The 23,653-nt window shown below is 42.5% G+C and overlaps 1 protein-coding gene across 3 annotated transcripts in view; it reads right to left on the reverse strand.

Moving 5' to 3' along the window:
* The window catches only part of GABRA4 (gamma-aminobutyric acid type A receptor subunit alpha4), a 1,254,879-nt gene that overhangs the window by 599,261 nt on the left and 631,965 nt on the right, over positions 1 to 23,653 (reverse strand). For all 3 annotated transcript variants that reach the window (XM_044061404.1, XM_044061403.1, XM_044061405.1), the window contains one exon: positions 21,735 to 21,994. In XM_044061404.1, the coding sequence (XP_043917339.1) occupies positions 21,735 to 21,994 (260 nt within the window). The remainder of the gene's footprint in view (positions 1 to 21,734; positions 21,995 to 23,653) is intronic.

Below are 23,653 nucleotides of genomic sequence, written 5' to 3' on the forward strand. Positions count from 1 at the left end.
ATGCAGATCTGTTCATGGGCTATATTGAACATCAGCATATTTATGATGTTTCACACAATCTATTTCTTGAAGAAATTGACATCTGGTGGCGCTACTTGAATGATTGCTGGATGGTATGGCGGGGGGATTTACTTTTCTTACGGGAATTTATTGAATACCTCAACCAGAACAAATGGGGTATTCAATTTACTTTGAATTCCAACAAAGAATCCATCACTTTTTTAGATGTGATGGTTACTGGGAATCCTGATCATACCCTGCAAACTGAGGTATTTAGAAAATATCCCCAGTACAATACATTATTACATGCTGGCAGTCATCACCCCCCACCCATTATCCTCAATATACCCAAGTCGCAATTTTTGAGGATGCGTCACATTTGTTCTACTCAGGAAACTTATGCCCGGTTTGAACAGGATCTGCATAACTGGTTTATCCAAAGGGGATATAAAGACAATAACATCTGTTAGGCTAGGGATCAGGTCAGACAACAATCTAGAGTGGAGCTGTTACAGTACAAAAAGTCCGATATCGACAGGGATGAACAACAGTCCATACGATTGCTAACAATGTTTGGTAAAAATTTCCAGACATTTAAGAAGGTTATCAACCAACATTGGGACATCTTAAAGGCCAATGCCAAACTTAATGATATCTTATCTTCCACCTGTTTATTCTCTTTCCACAGGGGGCCGACATTAGATTCCCGCTTTAGTCATTATAAACGTAAGGTTCCGCCTACACTTCAACAGTCCACTATATTTGGAAATAGGGTTAAGGGATGTGTTCCTTGTGAGCACTGTTCCACCTGTCCCCACATATTTAAAACTAAAACATTTACCAGTTCTAACACCCCCAATGTTTACGACATTTTATGTTCTGGGAATTGTAGCAGTGAATGGAGTGTGTATTTGGCTACCTGTTCCTGTTCAGCGTTTTATGTTGGGCAAACATCTAGAACTCTGAGGCTTCGGACTTCCAAGCACCTCAGTGAGATCAGGAACAGGAGAGCCACTAATGCTTTACTTAAGCATACCTTGACCCATAAGACAGCTAGATTTACATTTTTCTGAAGTTGGTTGGCACACTACATTAAATAATAAGGAATCAGGTTGGATTATCAGGCTAGGCGGGTTGTTTAAACCTGGTCTGAATGAATTGTCATAGTGATACATCCAACCAATAATTTTTGTGAATGCTAATGATGTTATGTATTTAAGGATTGGGCATTTGTATTTGTCTTAAAGCACTGAAGAAGGCTGATGCCGAAACCGCTTTGCTTCTTGGTTTCTTATGCTACCTAAATAAACAGGTTCAAGTTTTTCAATCATTGTGCTGGACCTCTTTTTTTGTGTTTTACCTACTGCCTGTTGGTTTGGTCCATACATATCCGTATGTGTGGGTGTATGTGTTTTGGACTACTTATATGTGACAGCCTTGCCTCCAGTGACAATGTGTAACTATATATCTGGCAAACCATATACATTTTTTGAAGAATTAGATGGTTGTCAGTATATATGAGGCAATTGCTGCACTGTGGCAGGATACCCATATCCACCAGACTAGCTGCAGAGATAGCAGGGTAGTGCATGTCCATGGCTGTGGATCCTTATTAAGAATTCTATAAGGGGATGGTACTGGAGAAGTTTACAGTTGGCTAGTTTAGCTGCTCTAAGAGTGTAGATTTCTATCAAGACAGCATAAAACCAGAATTGAGGGTTGGGTGTTTTTCAGTGTGCAAGCTAGCTGCTCCCTGCACAACTAAGTACTTTGGAATTTTTAGGGGTAGTTTTATAGGAAAATTAAAATTTTAGGTGCCTACATCTACACTGCCAACCATCGCTGCACACTTAGCAGCAGTGTGCAAATGGAATGACTTTATACAGGAACAGAAAGTCACTAAACAAACAACCTAGCCCTCAGCCAGACAGAGCAGCATTCTTTGGGTTTTCAATCAGTGAACCTCAGCTCAGAAGGGGCTTTGTTATCCTTTCCTGCCACAAGAGAGCAGACCAAAAACTTCTTAATATAAAAACACTGTCTAGGTGCCCAAAAAGTTGAAACTAGCATAGTTATAACTAATAAACCAAGAATAAGTACAGGGACAAACAGTAACAGCTAAAGCACAGGAGTGAAGCAAGAAACACACAAAATAAGCACATGCATCAGAGCAAAAAGAGTAATAAACAACTTAAAGTACAATTAAGGACTATAGTTTTAGTCATTCAGATCTGGATGCATCTGGATTCAGCACAACAGTCAAATGCAACGGTAACAGCAAATAAACTTCAAAATGCAGAATTCAAATGCAAGACTGTATAAAATGACCAAATATCACAGCAAGTGTACCATACAGCCAGACAGAGTGCAAACCAATACTTAAAAATACATATCTAACAATAGATGTAAATGGATTCAGCAAAAAATATCTTCAAACGGTATGGAAGCCATATACACACAACCACATAGAGACACACACACACACACACACACACACACACACACACACACGCTCACACATACAACACACACACACACGCACACACACACACAGACACACACACACACACACATATATATATATATATATATATATATATATATATATATATATATATATATATATATATATATAGGTTGCTTACCTTATGTCAAATGGACACTAGACTGACATCCATTTGGCCGATACCACTTCGTAGAATGAAGCGGATGATCGACATGTTCATGAGATCGACAATCCCTGAGTATGGGCATATTCCCTTTCCTCAGGTCTTATACAATCACAGGGTTAGTACATATAATTAGCAGGAGGTGTGAGGGGTGCAGGGTCTTGCTCCCCTGTAAAAACACTTCTTTTGTTTTTTTCTGCTCTGGGGTTAATCATCCATAGTACCTGTTGGTGTTCTGTTTTTCAATGTTTTGACATTGACATTACAGACGTTGATCTTGTGTCCATTAGATAAAAGTACTATATATATATATATATATATATATATATATATATATATATATATATATATATATATATATACATATATATCTTACGCATTATATATTATAGAGATTATATAGATATAGTGAAATATAAACAAATATTGATATAAATATATAAGAATGTAAGACGTCATTGGTATTTTTCTTGAATTTACAATGCCTGTTAATTTAATACAATTCATGCATGTAACTATAAAATTTCTCCCTGAACTGGTAGGTCTTAGATTCAACCTTGAATTACTTGGATTACCCATAATCCTCTCCTTAGCCTAGATTACCTCAGATCAATTCTGCCCTCTATTCAGCCCACCATCTTGCAACTAAACAAGGTACCCAGTAGAAACACAATACAAAATAATCTACATTCCAGTTAAAGTAGAGAGAAGGAAGAGGAAGACTGCAGCTCATACAGCAAGGCAGGCAGGCAGGAATCACACCATGGGACAGGCTAAGAGCCAAAAAGAAAATCTAAAGCAGGAAGGGGGCTGGAGGATAGGAGGTTGAGGAACGATGAAAAGAGAGAACACAGATGCATCATTATAGTGAGTACATAACTTTTGTATATGATGTTGTTTTTTTCGTCCATTTCTTATCTGACGAGACAAAGCCCCCAGCTAGAAAAACCCTGGATGGTACTCAAGGAAGGTTATTCCAGAGTACAGCGGAGCTAAATGCTTATAAGATGGGATAAAATTGTCAATTTGCAATAAGCAATGAAGGTATAAGTGTTGGACCCAGTAAAACTGCATAAATGTCCCTTTACCAGAAAGCAGATGATGTGGCCACAGATCTGGTGGAATGAGCCTTAGGCGATTTAGGTACTGTCAACCCTTTATTCTTATAAACAAAGAAATGCAATCAACTTGCCATCTGGCTAAAATTACTTTTGATATTGCCTTGCCCAATTTACCCTTGGAAAAAGACATACACAATTGGTCTGATTTCCTGAACTCTTTAGTTCTATGAAGACATAATCTAAGCTGTCTGTGAACATCCAGCAGGTGGAGCATGTATTCTCCCTTGCTGAAAAACTTTGGAAAGAAATCAGGTAGATTGATGGACTAGTTGATAGCTGTCTCCAAGGGCACCTTAGGTAGGTAGGAAGGGTTAATCTGAAGGGTCACCCTATCTTTATGAAAAATCAAATACGGCAGCTGGGAAGGGAGTGCCTGAAGTTCTGATACTTGTCTAGCTGATGTAACTGCAACCAGAAAAATGGTTTCCAAGACAGAAATTTTAAGTCCACATTGGCAGAGGGCTCAAAGGGGATTGTGTCAAAGCCTGAAGAAGTACTGTTAAATCCCATGGAGGAGTAGGGTCGTTAATAGGTGGATGAAGTAAAAAGGTACCTTTACGAAAGACCATACATAACCTCAGTGATGCCAAGGGAATAAAAGTTATGTACTCACCATAAAGTTCCATCTGTGTTGTATATTTTCATTCTTTGTCAACTGGTTGGGTTCCGATCCAATCCTCAGATCAGACTCAGCCACTTCTTCCAGACTGTATAACTCTTGAACTCTTGAGCTCCTCCCTTTACCCATAATGCCCTAGTCACCTAATATACCTCAGATCTTGTTTGCTGCTCATAGATCTACAGAGCAGTGGAGGAAAAGGAAGAATGGAACCTTGGGATCAAACAAGGAACAGAGATTCCTACAACACCTTTTGATCTTTCCAGGAGTAAAGCAAGGAAGGGGTTGATGGGTGGGAAGTTGAGAAAAATGAAAATGAACACAGATGGAACCTTATGGTGAATACATAACATTTTTATCTGATGTTGTCATTTTCATTCATTCCTCAACTGTTGGGACAGAGTCCCCAGCTACCCAAATCCAGGGTGGACACTAAGGACAGATATTCATGAGCACAGAGACCAGATCCAATTTGTAATGAGCAATAAGGGTATGAGGATTAGCACAGGTTGTAGTAGCACAAATTTCATCCAAGGAATTTCTTGACAAAAAGGCTGAGGAAGTCACAGTAGGCCACGTGGAATGTGCTTTTGATGGTTTTGGTTAACTACAAACCCACTTTTTCATAAACAAAGGTAATACAATCAGTCAACCATTTGGCCAAAGTCACTTTAGAAACTCGTTTGCCTAATTTTGAATCAGAAAAGGAAACAAATAATTGTTCGGATTTCCTCAAATCTTTAGTTCTATGAAGGTAGAAACGTAACTGTTTGTGGACATCCAAAAGGTGTAACATATATTCTCCTCCATTTGAAAGACTTGGAAGGAAGACTGGAAGGTTGATAACCTGATTAATATTGGATTCTGACACCACCTTAGGTAAAAAGAAAGGATTGGTCTGTAAAGAAGCCCTATCTTTGTGAAAAGTTAAATAAAGTGGTTTAGATGACAGGACCTGAAGTTCAGACACTCTTGTGGCAGAATTTATAGCAACTAGGAAAACAGATTTCCAGGTCAAATATTTTACATCAGACTTAGCTGATGGTTAAAAGGGGGGTTGAGTCAAGGCTTGAAGAACAACATTTAAATCCCAAGGAGGAGTAGAATCCTTTACAGGAGGCCTAAGTAAACAGGTTCCCCTGAAAAAGGCTTTGAAAAGCTTGGAGGAAGCTAAGGTAGTTATTTACTCCTATATGAAAGTTACAAAACTCTGCTAATTGTACTCTGACAGTAGAGAAGCTAGCTGCCCTCACGAAAAATTGTAGCTAAAAAGTCAACAACCTTAGAAATCGGTGCTGCAAAGGGATCTAAATTCTTTTTGTGTGCCCAAAAAAACAAACTGTTTCCATTTGCTTCTGTAAATTTTCTAGTGGAAGCTTTGTGGGAGGATAACAGAATGCGGTGGTGGTGCTGAAGTAGCGTTTGTCGTCTCATAGCAAGACGTCCCGTTCGATTCTCAGCTAGACCGTCTTCTCTGTGGAGGCATACGTGAATGGGGCATACCTTCGTTGAAGGCTGTGCGTCAGGGCTGGTAACCCAGTACGTAAAAATCCACTACCAATTATTAGCGGACCGGAGTTCCGTTGTGGTGACCCCTAACTGGGAAAAGCTGAAAGACACAAACACAAACAAAACAGAATGTGAATGATGGGGTAGGACAGCCTGGGCTGTCTTGTAATCAATGGAACTGCAGAAACCATACAGTCAACTTGAGGCCAGAAATGTCCAGAAGAATCATGTCCTTCGGGTGAGATAGAAGGTCTGGAGTTAGATCCAGAATCCAGGGTGAGTGTAGAAGATGAGGCCAAAGGAAGGGAAACCAGATCTGATGAGGCTAGTATGGGGCAATGAGGATAAGGATAACTGTGCTCTTCAATTGAGATGATTCCTGGAAAAGTTTTAGAATGAGAGGTAATGAGCTATAGGCATAAAGGAGAACGGAGGGCCAATTATGAAGTAGAGCATCCATCTGTGACTCCCCCGGTGGGGAAATCAGGGCAAAAAACCTACTGCACTTGTTGCTCAGGGGAGATGCAAAAAGGTCCCAGCATGGTTGGCCCCATCCACGGACAATCATCTCTGCCATATTTATGTTGAGAGGCCACTTGTGAGGCATCAGAATAGACCTGTTTAACTTGTCTGCGATCACACTGGACTTCCCTGGGATGTGTGTTGCTATTAGAAAGTGACTGGATGAGATTACCTACTGCCATACTCACATAGCTTCTCGAAGAAGAGGGTAAGATCTGGTTCCCCCTTATTTATTGATATACCAGACCACTGACATATTGTCTGTCTGAATTGCAATAGTCCCAGTTGGGAGAGTGTTTTGGAAGGCTTGCAACACTAGAAATACATCTCTCATCTCCTGGACACTGATATGCCTGTTGGCCTCTTTAGAGGACCATTTGCCTTGGACCATCCTTTCCAAGAAGTGCCCCCCCACTAAGTCTGAGAGACGTGAATGGTCACTGTGGCCTTGAGTTGAGGGAGAACAAAGGGGCAGCCTTCTTGTATTTGACTGGAGCGGATCCACCAGAGCAGGTTATTCTTGCAAGCTTGTGATATTTTGACTTGAATGGATAATGGCTGTTGGAGAACAGACCACTGAACTGCGACTGTCCACTGAAGGAGTCTCACATGGAATCTTGTCATCAGTACAAGGGTGATTGCTGCTGACATGGACCCCGATGCTTGGAGTATCAGATGGGCTGAAAGAGAAGAATTCTGCATGATCATTTTGATATGGAACTGAATTGTTTGCATTCAAGACAGAGGGAGAGAAGCTATTTCAGTGACTGTACTGAAAGGACCACTGATGAATTCCAGAGTTTGAGTTGTATTAGTTGAGATTTGTTGTCACTGACAGATATTCCCAGATGAGAGCACAGCTAGAGTGAGCAGTCCTGTGCTTGAATTAATGGATGAATGGATGGAGAGGTCAAGAGCCAGTCTTCCAGATAGGGAAACAGTCGTAATCCCTGCAGACTCAAGTGAGCTGCAAACTACTACCACGCACTTGGTAAATACTCTGAGAGCTGTGGTGAGACCAAAGGGCAGCACTCTGAATTGGTAATGACTGGCTCCCAGCCAAAAGGGGTCTATATTATAACATCGAAGTCTTACAACTTCAAATGTTATAATATCGAACCCAGTAGAGTGAATGCTGGAAATAGTGACGCTGCAGAACACTGAATACTTTCCTAGGGAAAGTATTCAGTGGGCCATTTCTGCAGCTTTGCTATTTCCTCAACTGTGGAGCGAAGGTTACGGACCGGGTTAAGGAAAGTGTGTGAACAAAGGTGAGTGTGCGATTGGGCACGGGTTAGGTGAGTTAGGGTTAGGGAGCGGGTAAGGTGAGTGTGCGAAAGTGACGGACCTTAGGGTTAGGGTTGGCTTAAGGTTATTGGATAGCTAGTGGTGTATGTATGGTTTAGTGTAGGGTTTTGTGGTGTGTGTGTGTGTGTGTGTGTGTGTGTGTGCGTGCGTGTGTGTGTGTGTGGATTATTTATGTTGGTGTGCTTGTGTTGTCTGTATGTGTGCGTGTGTGTGTGTGTGTGTGTGTGTGTGTGTGTGTGTGTGTGTGTGTGTGTGTGTGTGTGTGTTTGTGTGTGTGTGTGTGTGTGGATTATTTATGTTGGTGTGCTTGTGTTGTTTGTATGTTTGTCGGAACAGCAAATTTTTTTCCTGGGAAAAAAAATGTTCGGTATTCTGGTGTTTCGCTCTACTTGGTTCGATATTCTAACATTCAAAGTTGTTAGACTTCGATGTTATGATACAGATCCGCCAGAAGCATAGATATCTTCTGGCTCATCTTTTCATTTTGATGTGATAGTACGCATTCTGAAGATCTACTTGAACACATACAGCTGTTCTTGTGCAGAAACAGAAGAATGGACTCAACGGTGACCATCCAAAACTTTGTATGTTGAACTGATTTATTTATTTAATTTACTGAGATCCAAGATTGATCACCAGTCCCCTGTCTTTTTTGGCAATAAAAAGGATCTTGAATAAGTTCCAGACTCTTTCTGGTCTGGGGGGACCTCTTAGATGATTCTTTTTTCTAGCAGCTTGTTTATTTCTAGTGCTGCTGTTTGCCTCTGACTGGGTGGAACATTGGGGATTTTGTTTGATACTAGTGGGTGTGGATGGGAAATGGTATTATGTAAACTCTGGATATTATCCTGTGCACACATGAATCTTTTGTAGTTTCTAGCCAGGCTCTCTGGTGCAGGGATAGACGACCCCTGACTGCCTCCAGAGATAAAGAGTCGGGCCTCCTTTCAGGAGCACTGATAGGATCTGTCAGAGAAAATATCCCAGGGTACTTGATTATGTACACCACATCTGTTGCGGGGATGGGGTCTTCCATTTGAGTTCCCCCCTTTGCCCCCAGGGGAGCTGTCTCCAAGTGGATCTTGGAAAGGGCCCTGCGATTTCCTGAACTGCATTTTTCATTCACTTTATTGGTTCTTAGAAAAAGTCTGTTGAGGAGTCAAAAATGTATGCCCAAAGCAGACAGAGTTTTTCCTTCCTGCTCAAACCTACAGAGTGTGTCTTTCACTTTGGAGCCAAACAAGGGAGGTTCCATCAAAGGAAACATTGATGAAAGAAGATTTGAAGGGTTCCGCAAAATCACATAAGCACATCCAGGCATGTCTCCGATTGGAAATGCCTGAGCCCGCTGCCCGTGAGGTACCTTTGGCTGCATGGGAGATAAGCCTCATGGACGACTTTGAAATAGACTGAAGGGTAGCCAACTGTTAGGAAACTCTCTACCTCATCTCTAACTCATAAGATACGGTCCCAGAGAGGAATCTGGAAAGTTCTTTGATCAAATCCCTTTGAAGTATCGTGAAATGTACCAAATAATTCATCGATCTAAGGGCGAAGGTCGCTGAAGCATAGACACGCTTCCCAAACCTGTCCAATACCCTAGATTTCCTGTTAGGGGTGTGGACTGAGGAACTTTGCTCTGCCAGTTCCTTTCTAGTAGCCACTGCTACGACCATGGCATCAATGGGTACTCTTTTACTCCAATGTAGTCTATCTTTAGGTGGTGCCAGGATCCTATATGGTCACTTAAGGATTGGCTCATCAAGAGACTAAATCTATGAGCTCATCAGTGGGTGGAGTTACCCAGGAAGTAGACAGGTCAACCCCGAAGGTCTCAGGAAGCACTCACTCCTCTTGGGGAAGGGTCATCAGGGGACCAACCACCCCTTTGTTTTAGGAACTCTAGGGGACCTCTTTGGTGCGGTGCTGTGAGAAGGTATTGGAAGAGATAATGATACCCTGCTGGGTGACCTGAAGACTGGTTCGGGATGGATGTCTCTTTGAAATATATGACTGAGGCTCTGGACGAAAAATCAAATTGGATTGGAAAGTCAGAGCCGAGGAGGGTAGAGAAGTATGAACTCTAGGAAAAGAGAAGGCTGTCTCCACTACCTTGAAGGCAGAGTGCCTCGGAGAAACAAAAAATGATGAATCCAACAAGGCAGGCTTATGGATTGTCAGCCCTTGCTGTACCACAGGCAAACCACCTGAAAAGGGAGTCAGAGCCAAGCTATTTAGCGCAGATGATCTGAGGGGAAGAGATGGCTCCGAAAACTTCAGAGTTGAATCCAACACCCCGGAGCTAGCTCCAATGCTTCAGCTCTGAGAGTCTTATGGCTCTGAAGTACTCGGGGACAGACAGCTCAGAGACACCATCTGAGTTGAAGATGCCAATATCTCTGGATCAACAGAAGATGACTCCAAGGCTTCTGGATCAGATGGTTCCGAAAACGAAGCACAGATCGGAGAAGGAGCTATGATTGGAGTTGTAGTACTAATAAGTGTCTCTGGGCCCAATGGGATCAAAGCCAAAATTTGTATTTGAGTCCTGAGGAACTTCCTCATCATCCTGCCCACATCTGCTTCAGACAGGCTCCTGGAAAACCGAAGGGATGAAGCTGTTGACAAGCATCTGGATGGTGACAGTAAGACTGCTCCAGAAAAGGTGACAGGAGCCAACAGATAATCGGCTCTAACAGTAGTTGAGGAAGACAGGTTCAAGGTGATTTATTTGTTCTTGACCTCGGACCTAATGCACTCGGACCTGACTTTTTTGTTTGTTTAAGATGCTGGTCAAAGGACACATCCAAAGTTGAAACTGATGCACTTTCGAGGACACATCCAAAGTTGAAGCTGATGCGCTTTCTGAAGATCTCTTAAGAGATTCCTTAGAAAGGGAGTCTTCTTTTTTCTCCAGTATCTTGAGAGTTTGAGCCTCAGAAGCCGTTAGTGAAGATTTTGAAGAAAGCAAGCCCCTAAGGATTAATTTGTTTTTCCATTCAATTAGAGCAGGGTAGTCGAATCCCTTGCAAATGTGACATTCCAAATCTGATTTGTTCCTAGACAGCAGACGCATGTGGAATATGCGTCAGAGTTTGGTATTTTGTGGCTGCACACCACACTTTTTTTTTTAAAACCCGAATGCTTCTCAGACATGTTTAGGAAAGTCAGGCAGAAATTGAGAAAGTTTTTTTTTTTTTTTTTTTTGTAATTAGTTAAATAGTTAAAAGAAAAAAGTAAGAGAAATTATCAATGATGGTAAAAGAGAGAGTACTGTTAAGTACAAAAAGGAGAATACAAACTATGTTAATATAAATGCTCTAAGAGTAAAGAAAAGGTAAAGATAATAAGCCAAAAAAAAAGCTTAAAGGGAGGCAAAGGAGATAGGTATATAATTTTAATAAGAGAAAAAGAAGTTATGTACTTACCATAATGTTCCATGTGAGTTGTTTATCTCACCTTTATTCTCAATGATGGGTTGGGAGCCGGTTTGCCAGTAGCTCGAGACCAAGCCCCTTATCCCACAATGCACTGCTGGAATTACCTCAGATCTTGTTTGCTGCGAGTAACATTTTATATATATATATATATATATATATATATATATATATATATATATATACCCTTTTATTTATTTCTACCAAGAACACTTGCCGAAGGGGAAGAAGAAATATTGAATAACCAGGATGGTACTAGCCTCTAAGTCAACAGTCAGCCAGGAGGGGGAAGGAGGGAGGTACGTGAGAATAAAGGCGAGAGAAACAACTCACATGTAACGTTATGGCAAGTACATAACTTCTTTATGTGAAGTTGTTAAATCTCGCCGTTTATTCTCACTGATGGGTAGCATCCCTAGCACCCTCAGTCTTGGGTGGCTCATGGAAGTATGTTCTTCAGTACCGTGGAACCAAAGGAAGACCTGTCCCTGGAAGCCTTATCTACTTTGTAATGCGTGATAAAGGTATGAGGCTTAGACCAAGTGGCTGCAGCGCAAATATTGTCAAGGGGCAATTTAGCTTGAAAAGCAGAAGACATAGAGACGGCTCTGGTAGAATGAGCCTTAGGTCTGTGTGTCAATGGCATGCTCGCATTCTCATAAACAAAGGATATACAATCTGATAACCATTTAGATAAGGTTGTTTTAGCCACTGGATTGCCTTTTCTGGCTTCTGAGAAGGATACAAAAAGTTGATCTGATTTTCTAATACCCTTAGTTCTGTCAAGATAAAATCTGAGCTGTCTGTGTACATGAAGTTTGTGCAGCATGTATTCCAATTTGCTAGAGTGGTTGGGAAAAAAGACTGGCAGCTCAATGACCTGATTGATATTTGATTCAGGACAGACTTTAAGTAAAAATGAGGGGTTTGTTCTGAGAGATACTCTATCAGCATGGGAAATCATGTAAGGTGGTCTGATAGATAATGCTTGAAGTTCTGACACTCTGCGGGCAGAAGTAATGGCCACTAGAAAAATAGTTTTCCAGGATAAATATTTGAGATCACAAGAAGATGCTGGTTCAAAAGGGGGAAGAATAATTTGAGACAGCATAAAGTTTAAATACCAGGGAGAATAGGGAATTTTAATAGGAGGTTTCATGTGAAGAACACCTTTAAGAAAAGTCTTAGATAATTTATGGCCCATAACATTTGAGCTACCAAACCAAAGGTGGACTGCTGCCCCTTCCTTAAAATTCTTTGTCAAGAATTCTAAAATGGATGATAGCAGGGCTCGGAAAGGGTCAATTTTTTGCGTGTTGGCCCAAATTGAGAACCTTTTCCATTTACTGCCATATAATTTCCTGATAGATGGCTTGTGAGAAGACAAGAGAATTTGTCTTGTATCTTCTGAAATTGAATGAAGCCTGGCAATTAGGGGAAGTGGATTAGCCAAGGCGACTGCAGTGAAGGATGGAGGTCCCCTGACGGGTGCGTCAGAAGGTCCGGAACTGGGTCCAGGATCCATGGATCTTCCAACAGATGATGGTGGAGAAACGGGAACCAAATCTGTCGAGGCCAGTAGGGGGCTATGAGGATAACAGTCCTTCCCAGCGATTTTGCTTTCTGTAAAAATCTGGGTATCAATGGGAAGGGTGGGAATGCATAAAGGAGACCCGGGGGCCAATCGTGTAAAAGTGCATCTCTCAGGGGATGACCGGGAGGTGGTATTAGGGCAAAGTAGCTTCTGCATTTTGAATTGATGTGGCTGGCAAAGAGGTTGCAGCAAGGCTGGCCCCATTTGCAGAAAATCAACTCCGCAACCTGTTGTTTGAGAGACCACTCGTGAGGGAGCAATATCGCCCTGCTTAGCTTGTCCGCTATCACGTTGGATTTCCCCGGGATGAGCGTTGCTAACAGAAAACGCTGGTATGACACAGCCCATTGCCAGACCCTGAGGGCTTCTCGACAAAGGGGGTAAGACTTGGTTTCTGCCTTGCTTGTTCAAGTACCAGACTACTGACATGTTGTCCGTCTGAATTGCAATAGTCCCTAGAGGGAGATAGTCCTGAAAGTACTGCAATGACAGAAGTACCACTGTCAACTCTAGAACATTGATGTGCAGATGTGATTCTTGATCTGTCCATGTGCCTTGGGCAGTCTTTCCCTGAAAATGCCCCCCCCCCCACCCTATCAGGGAAGCGTCCGTGGTCACAGTGGCTACTAGGGGGGAGGGAGAACAAAGGGTCTTCCGATTGTGACATGAAGAGACATCAACCACCACCGAAGATCTCTCTTGCAAGAATCCGTGATGAGAATCATGTGGTGCTCAGGTACGATCACTGAGCAAAGAGGAGCCATTGAAGAATTCGCATATGCATCCTTGCGAGTGGTATAGCCAGGATTCCTGCCGCCATCAAACCTAGCACCTTCAAGATCTCTGCTGCTGTAGCTTTGTTCTTTGACACCAGTGAGCTGACATGTTTGCGGAAAAGTGAGACTCTTTCGATAGGAAGACGTAGAGTGGTAGTTGAGGTATCTAACTCTGCTCCTATAAAAATGGTATGCTGCAATGGCGATAAGGCAGACTTTTCAAAGTTGATTGTAATGCCTAATTGATGGCAGAGTGTCAGAGTGTATTGTGTTGCCTGAGTCAATTGATGCCTGGTGGTAGCGGTGAGGAGCCAATCGTCTATGTATGGAAACACCTGGAATCCTAGACGTCTCAGGTGAGCCATGACCACTGCCATGCATTTGGTGAACACTCTGGGGGCTGTAGTGAGACCAAAGGGCAGGGCTCAAAACTGGTAATGATTGGCTCCCAGCTGGAAACGTAGGTGATCTCTGGAGCGTCTGTTCATCTTTATGTGATAGTACGTGTCCTTGAGATCTATAGCCTTTCCCTAGGAAGGGAAGAATGGACTGAAGCATGGCTATTCGGAACTTCTCTTTCTTTATGAACTGGTTGAGTCTGCTGAGGTCCAAGATAGGTCTCCAGTCCCCTGTTTTCTTTGGTACCAAAAAGAATCTTGAGTAAGTTCCGAATCCAACTTGGTCTGCTGGGACTGGTTGGATGACTCTTTTTTTCTAGCAATCTGTGGACCTGTACGATTGCTTGTTCCCTGAGATTGGGTGGAACATCTGGGATTCTGTTTACAGAAATGGGAGGGGAAGAGAACGGTATGAAATATCCTCTGGAAATTATGCTTTGTACCCATGTATCTGATGTTATGTTTAGCCAGGCTTCTGGGTACAAAGACAAGCGACCCCCGACTGCCTCCAGAGACAAACAGTTGGGCCCCCTTATAGGGGTGCTGGTAGGGTTGACCGGAGAACTGACCCCTGTCATCCTGTTGCTGTGGACCCCCTCTGCCGCAGGGGCGGCGTCTTCTGTTATAACCCCCTCCTCTGCCTCTAGAGAGGGTTTCCCATGTGTGCCCTAAAAGGCTCCCTGTGCTCTTCAGAACCACATTTTCCATTCCCTAGGGCCCTTGGGGTAGGGCCGAGTAGGGGTAGAAAAATGGACTCCAACGGCAGATAAGGTCTTGCCTTCCTGCTCACACATGGTTAAAGTTTCCTTTAATTTAGGCCCAAACAGTGATGAGCCATCGAATGGGGTGTTGATAAAGGAAGACTTAAAGGGTTCCGCAAAGGAACAGAGATGCATCCAGGCTTGTATTCGAAGAGCAATGCCCAAACTAGCTGCTCTACTCAAACAATCAGCTGCATAGGATATGAGATGCATGGACGAGTTTACCACTGAGTTTAGGGTAGCGAGATGGGCGTTGACTTTGTCGGCCATCCTTGCAGCTACCGTACCCTGGAAAGTATCTCCTAGCTCTTTCAGGAGGTCTCTTTGTAGTCTCGTAAAATGGCTTAAGTAGTTCAGTGATCACAGAGAAAAAGTCGCTGAACTAAACATGCGTTTCCCGTATCTATCCATGACCCTAGAATCTCTGTTAGGAGGATGGATAGATGTGGATGTCTCAGTCACTTCCTTTTTGGTGGTTGCAGCTACCACCATGGCATCAACAGGGACTCCCTTTGTCAAAAATGGCTTGTCCACTGGGGCAGACATGAATTTATTGGGCTGCGAGGAGCAGGTTCCATGGCCTCCGGTGACTCCCACGCCTTATGAGAGATCAGTTCCATGAGCTCGTCGTAAGGCGGAGACACCCAAGAAGTGGAAGGTTGAGACCCAATAGCCTTCAAGAGCACAGACTTGTCCTCAGTAGGGGTCTTGGACTGCCAATCACCTCTCTGACTAAGGATCTGCAGTATCTCTGCAAAGGAGAAATCCTCAGAGGGGGATCGAGGGGACCCTTCTGACTCATCCAAGTCTGTGTCAGATGTCAAAGACCCCTGTGAGGAGTCTACATGCCTCCTCTTGCACAGTCTCTTCCTGGGCTCCTCCTCAGTGGTGGGATCTAGGGAGGTCTCAGAAGAGCAGGGAATGCCCTGTGGGGGTACTTGAGGCTCAGGGTCTCTGTGCTTAGGGGGACAGGTAGACAAAGAAGCAGACACAGGAGCTTGAGGGGAGAGGGATGGCCGAATGGATGCTGACATTGTCTTTAGAGACAAAACTCTCCTCATAGCATCGAAGGAACCATGGCTCTGACGAGAAGGAGTGGACAGACCCGAGAGTACTGTCCGATCGTCCCGCACCGAAATCTTGGGCTCCGAGCCCGAGGTAGGAACCGAGCTCATCCGAGCTGAAGCCCCGAGAGGAAGAGTCAGCACAGAGAAATCGGTCCGACTATCCTCCCCGGACCCGATGGGAGAGCGTCGGTTCCTAGAGTCCTCGGTTGGTGCCGAGGACATCTGAGTAGATGGTGCCGATAACACCGGTGCGGGTATCGGCTCCAAGGGTTTGACAATCATCGGTTCAGTTTCCTTCGACTCCGAGAGTCCAGTACGGCTCAGAGGAGGAGTAGACAAATCTGGTTCCATGGTCTTCGGCACCGACGAGCTGGTCAGGGCCGACAACAATTTGGCAAGTCCTGGTGCCTGCAAAAGCTCCTGCACTAGCCAATCCATGTCCAAATCTGAAAGGCTGACTGAGGACTTAGATGAATGCACCGAAGGTGCTGACTGGAGCAGAGGAGAAGAGGGATCTTCAGAGACTGGCTCCAATACTGAGAGCTGGCTCCAAATCAAAGGTACACTCAGTTCCAAAGTATGTGGAACCGATGACCCTCCCTCTGAAGTTTTTGCTTTTTTTGCCACTTTGGGATCTGAAGATTTTGTGGATTTGGAGGATTTGGAGGACGTGCTAGCACCCTCATGGCTACTCAACACCTCAGAAAAGGAATGCTGCAGTAATCCCCTGTCTATTAGCTTCCTCCTTCTCTCCAAGAGGACTCTTGAAGAAAAGGAATGGCACATGCTGCAAGTGCCTTGGAGGTGTTTAGCCCCCAGACAGTAGACACATTGAATGTGTCCTTCAGTGACAGAGATTTTCTGCCCACAATCTGGGCATTTCTTGAATCCCGATTTAGGATGGGACTTTTCGTTGTCATCCGACATAGTAAGGTAAAACAAACCAGTATACTGCAAAAAACTAATACAGTAAAGTCCTTACTTTACTTGTAAAGACCCACAAAGCAACTAAACCCAACCTGGGCGCTATCTATAACAATTAACTATAGTTTACAAATACAGGGCTAAAGAGGCCCACAGAGAAAAACCCTGACTATTAGAAAAAGATTAATAACTCTAAATAGGGCTAAAAGCCCAAACAAAACAACTAAGCCAACAGGGCACTAACTATCCAAAACTATAAATTCTCTTATCAAATTTTCAAATATTAACACACAACTATCTATATGAAAATCTCTAAAACAAAAATAAAGTTTTTTTTATCAAAACTTGCTGTTTTTTTATCACAAATGGTCCGAGCTAGCTGGATCGTCGAGATCTCTCTTGCCGTGGCAAACTAGATGTGAGGTAATTCCAGCAGTGCATTGTGGGATAAGGGGCTTGGTCTTGAGCTACTGGCAAACCTTGAGCTTTGCTATCGGCTGTGTTGGAGCCGAGGATCGGCTCCGAACCCATCAGTGAGAATAAACGGTGAGATTTAACAACTTCACATGATAACTTTTGAAAATCCACACTCAAGAGCTTGCAATCAACATCCGAATGCTATGGCGGCAAACAAGATCTGAGGTATGTTAGGCGACTAGGGCATTGTGGGCAAAGGGAGGAGCTTGAAAATTCACGTGTTCTACAATCTGGAACAAGCATCAGAGCTGGATCTGAGGATCGTATCCAAACCCAACAGTTGAGGAATGAAAGCAAATGACAACATGAGGTATGGTTTTTGCCTATGTGAAAACCACAGCTAGCAGTAAACTGAACCTTAACTGTAGAACAACTAGCTCCATTATTGAAAATGGAGGCAAGAAAAGTCAAGAATAGCTGAAAATGGTGCTAAAAATCAGATCTAGTTGTCTCTGGTGAGTCCAGATGGAAAATCTCTTTCCTCTGCTCTTATAAATTTTTCTAGCAGAATCTTTCTGGGAGGATGTAAGGATATGATGAACCAGGAAAGAATGCCTGGACTGTCTAGTCATCACTGGTACAGAGGAAATCACACAGTCTGCTTGAAGGTTTAAATATTTAGGTGAGGCATCCCGTGATGGGTAAGATAGAAGGCCCTGAGAAGGATCCAAGACCCAGGGAGTACTAGATGAGACCAACGAAGGAAAAAACACACCTGTTGAGGACAGAATGGGGCAATGAGGATTACTTTGCTCTTCTGCTGTGATGATTTCTGAAGAAACTTGGGAATTTGAAGGGTGGGGGAAAACCACAACAGATACTGGAGGGCCAATCGTGAATCAGATAGTCCCTTTATGATTCTCCCTGTGGAGGGAGCAGAGCGAAGTACCAACTGCACTTGGAACTGAGGTGAGAAGCCAAGAGGTCACAGCAAAGTTGGCTCCATTGACAACATATCTTTTTAGCCACTAACAAGATGAGAGACCACTTGTGAGGGAATAAGATGGACCTGCTCAGTTTGTCTACCAGCACAATGGACTTCTCCAGAATATGCATTGCCAGCAGAAAGGAGCCAGAAGAGATAATCCACTGTCACACTCTCAGTGCTTCTCAACATAAGGGGTAGGATCAAGTTCCCTCTGTTTGTTGATGTACCAGACCACTGACATGTTCTCCATCTGAATAGCCACCATCCCTGGAGGAGAATATTTTGAAATGCCTGCAAGACTAATAGGACTGCTTGCATTTCCAGGACACTGATGCAAACACAGACTTCCAACTGAGACCACGTGCCTTGGACAGTCCTTCCCAAATAATGCCCCCCCCCCAGTTGGAAGGTATCCACAGTGACTGGCCTTGGGTGCCGGAAGGATAACACGGCGGCCCTAAGAATCTTCTTCTGCATGAATTCCCCAGGCTAAGTGTTCCCTGCAAATCTTTGAAATTTGAATTAGTACGGTCAGGGGGTGACATCCTATTGACTATTGCACTGCAACCATCCATTGCAATAGCCTCATGTGAAATCTTGCTAAAGGTACCAGAAATATGGAAGCTGCCACAGATCCAAGAAGCTATAAGACTCATCTGGCTGGATAGAAAGGAAGACAGACAGTGTGTAATGCTTGGGTTTGCAAGGTGTTTAACATTGTCTGTGGTAAGCTTATAATCTATGCCACTGTATCCAGATGAGCACCAATGAATTCCAGGACTTGAGTGGAGGAGAACTGAGACTTGGGAGTAGCTCATCGTAATGCCCACTTGAAGACATAGATGAAGGAAGTAATCTCTGGCCTGAGGCTTGGTGGGAAAAGAGAGGAGCCAGTTGTACAGATAAGGAAACACCCTGAATACTAGCACTCTCAAATGAGCTGCGACCACTGCCATGCATTTGGTGAACACCCTGTTGGCTGTGGTGAGACCAAAGGGCAGGCCCTAAATTGGTAGTGACTAGCTTCCAGCCAGAAACACAGGTATCTCCTGGAGTGCCTGTCTATTTTGATGTAATAGTATGCAGCCTGAAAATTTATAAAGCACATCCAAATGTCTTTGTGCAAAAGCGGCAGAATGGACTAAACCAAGACCATCCGGAACTTCAAGTGTTTGATGAATTGATACAAACTGCCGAGATCCAAAACTGGTCTTAGTTTCCTATTCCTTTCTGGCACTAAAAAGAATTGTGACTAAGTTCCAGTTCCTTGCTGGACTGGGGGCGGGGGGTTGCTTGGAAGACTCTTTTTGACAGCAGTTTTTTTTATTTCTGTGGCCGCTGCTTTCTTCTGACAGGGCTGAACATCAGGAATCCTTTTGGTTCAGTTAGGAGATTGAAGGGAAAATGGTATGTAATAGCCTTTGGATATTATACTCTGCAACCGAGTATCTTTGTTGAATGCTGTCCAGGCTTCCCAGTGCAGAGATAGCAGCTCCCTAACTGCCTCCAGAATGCAGCAATCAGGCACACTTTCAGGAGCACTGAAAGAGCTTCCTAGAGGAAGGACCCATGAAGCCCTGGCATTGTGGACCCCCTCTGCCAACAGGCGATGCCTGCCATTAGAGATCCTCCCTCTGTTGTGGGGGGAGGGGAACTGTTTCCATGGGAATCCTGGGAAGACCCTTGCATCTTGCAGAACCACATCTTTCTACCTCCTCTCTCATTCCAGGAAAAGGTCCACTGAGGGGTAGAAAAACATATTCCCATGGCAGATAATGTCTTCCCATTCTGTTTGCTCCCAGAGATAGTTTTCTTCACTTTAGGGCCAAACAAGGTGGATCCATCAAAGGGAGCATTGATGAACAATGTCTTGAAGGGCTCTGTAAAATAACAAAGGCACATTCAGGCATGCCTTCTTACTGCAATTCCTGAAGCTGCTGCTCTATAAGTCCCATCAGAAGCATGAGAAATCAGCTTCACAGAAGCATTCGATAGAGATTGAAGGGTGGCCAATCGCAAAGAAACTGTCTTCTTGTCTTCTGCAGATATGGAGTCTGATAGAGCATTGGAAAACTCCTTGTTCAACTCCATTTGAAATTTCGAAATGGACCCCTTAAGTTTCTACAATGATTTTTTGAAGGGGAGGCTCCATAAGATGAACAAGAAGATGCAAGCAGGCCTTTCAAAACAAGCTTGTTTTTGCACTCGACCAGCATTCAGAGATAAAACCTGCACAAATATTACTATCAGTGTTAAGGTGCCCTGTTCCGAGGCAATACACACACTCAGAGTAGGTGTTTGAAATGGGAACTTTATGCCACAAGATGAGCATTTTTAAAAAACAGTTGATTTGTCAGACATCTTGAACCAGTTAACAGTAACACCACCACCACCAGGAACTACAATATCAAAAAGATAAATAAGACAAGAAGAGTCGGCCTACCACCAATGGTGCAAACAGAAATACCAACAATGGTAACAGGGAGGAGTACCTCAGCACTGAGTTCATAGAAATGATAGCAGAATCAATAACAGGGGGCATAAGGCCCACAATACCTATACCCCCCCAAAAAAAACTCCTTTAACTAAATAAATAGTATATTTCTAGACAAAAAAATGGAGAAAACAATGAACTAAACAAATAGTTACAAAATAAGAGAAAAAAGGAAAACTCAAAAAACCCTTGAGCTACAGATGACCACATCCAAATGCTGAAGAGGCAAATGAGATCTGAAGTAATCCCTGCTAGGGAGAGGGTTTTGGGTAAAGGGAGGAGTTTGAGTTACACAGACAAAGTCTACTGAAGTGGCAGAAGCTGGACTCGGGGTCATATCCTAGACCCAGTGGTTGAGGAATGGATGAAAAAGACAACAGATCTGCAGTTATAGAGATATCCTAAACATTCCTTTTTTTTAAGAGTCTTATTACTTTATTCATTGCATGTTGCAAGTACTAGTTAGCACTCAGGTCTGTCTATCACAAACACATTTTTCAAGTGTGGTTATATGCTAAAAGAGCTGAAGACAGCAATGGAGCAAGTGGTCAAGGAAGCCTACCTAGCACTACCTATACTAGTAAGTTTATGTAAAACTACTATGGTGAAAACAGGCCTTATTTTGAAAAAATACAGCCATACCCATGTGTTATGATTTGCTATAGTGACCTCTCCTTGAACAGGTACTGCTACATTAATTACCATACATGACTCTACAGTGTATATGTTAAACTGATTTAATGCTTACAGATTTCTAAACTGCAAGATAATCAGCTATATGCTTCCAATTTGTCTTATGCCCAAATCAAACTTTTGATAAAATTTCAGTGTTGTGGTGCACACTGAGGTGATTTAACGTTGCTCTTGTTTTATTCAATGACAGTTCAATTTGCAAATTAATCCTGACAATAAAGATAAATGGTCAGAAAACCATAATGCAGCAATTCATGTCTTCTTCTTGTTTTCACTACTTGTTTAACTTGCTTTATGATCCAGAGTATAACAGCAAATTATCATTATTTTGAATACCATTCATGTAAGAGGAAGCAAACAATAAAACTTTAGTTAAAATGCTGAAAAAGTCAAGTCATTTAAATATGTAACAGGAAGGTAAAACAAACATGCATTACCTGGATGGTTTCCTCATCATCTTTTAATTTTTGTGCTGAACTAGACTGGGGTTGTGAACAGACGTTACTTGCATTCATTTTGCCTTTGATAACAATAGTGTTTGTGAAGTAGTTCACAGCAGCAAACTCAATAAGAGCAGAAAACACAAAAGCAAAGCAGACTGCAATGAACCAATCCATGGCAGTTGCATAGGAGACTTTCGGCAATGAATGACGTGCACTAATGCTGAGAGTTGTCATAGTCAGAACTGTTGTTATTCCTTCAGGTAAAGAAGAAAAGAGATGAAATGTAGTCATTATAATGGCTCACCTACAGACTGAATCAGTACAACATTAAATAAAAAAAAAAAAAAAAAAACATTTTACTGACAATCATTTTTGTTTGACTATAATAAAAGATGACAGGAGCTCACTTTTAATAAAATATTTATTGTACATAAGCAGTGAATAGTGAGTAGAAATAAACTTTTCTTACGATTTAGGAATATGTTTTTCATGGCAGTACATATGTTGGGCCTGAAAAATTCCAAGTAATAAAAGCCAAACAGCATGTTTTATTCCTTGTTCAAAATATTGATAAAATTGTTTTAAAAATGTCACATAAGAAATAGTTTAAAACACACACACACACACACACACACACACACACACACACACACACACACACACACACACACACACACACACATCGTTAGCATCTTATTCTTCAAAGAGGTGTCCTCTACATGCATTTGGCTGCAGCTTTCACACCAGAGTATTTCCCCATCTTCCTCCTCTGCCATAGCTCAAAGGGTCTACAGCTAAAAAAAAATCCAATTTCGGGTCTCCATGGCAATGGCAAATATCACATCTGTTTGATCTAAGCATATAATCTTTTGCATAAACCTATGACGGATCATCCGTATGCTACACAGAGATAAGCAGTCAGCTGTGAATTGACTGACATTTGAAAACACGTCAGCTGTGAGTAAAACTCCAACTCTTGACACAGCAGACTAATGGCACCAGCTTATTGGCAAATATGGGCCCCTAAAGTCTTTAAAAATTTCTGGTCCATTAACTTTATCATTCACACTGTGTAAGAATGGCAAACCTAATGATATTTGTTTAACATAGCTCCTAACCGTTTACTTTCAACTGACTTATTACAACAGGAAGTAAAAAAGCAGATGAAGTAATCCACCTTACATTACAAACAGTAAAGAAAAAAATGAACAGTGTTATGTCAAAAAGTATTTTGTGCATGGCTGCATGCTGATTTAAAAAATGCTTTCATATATCTTCATTTCAATGACTGGATTATTTCAGAATTCAGTCAGATTTATAATAGATGGTTGTGAATGAAAGTTATAAATTTTACTGAAAAAAAATGCATTTTCATTCCTGTATAAGTGGAAATCCATTTAGCGTTCACCTTCTGGAATTTGAAATATGGAAGTGACAACATAAAGGTTCTTGCCACACTATCAGAAACACTAGGGAGCCTGTGATTTAGGGGTTTCCACTACTATAACATTTCTCCTACTCATTTCTTATACACACACTACTGATTTGCATACAGGGATATTTAAAAAGTGCTATTGCTATCCCATACAGTAATTATCATTAGCCAGTGTTTTGATGTTGTCCTACTTACGTGTAATAGGGAGTTGTTACATATGCATCCAAAATAAATGTTTATACTCTCGCTCAAAACCTCCTTGCCTTCAGTCCAATATCTTACTCTCAAACTCGAACCAGCTCCTAAGCTGAACACCATTTAAAATCCAACACGACTGCCACAGTAAATCCAAATTCCCTCCTAATTGCTAACCATAGGTCCAGATGGACAGAGATGAATCTAGGAAGGGTTAGACCTGACTAGGGTAACAGAATGGCTGTGTATGTTAACTGTAGTCAGCATATAAGTCTGCCTGCAT

Source organism: Protopterus annectens, chromosome 2.part0, assembly GCF_019279795.1.
Source record: "Protopterus annectens isolate FY-2018-M chromosome 2.part0, PAN1.0, whole genome shotgun sequence".
Taxonomy (NCBI): Eukaryota; Metazoa; Chordata; order Ceratodontiformes; family Protopteridae; genus Protopterus; species Protopterus annectens.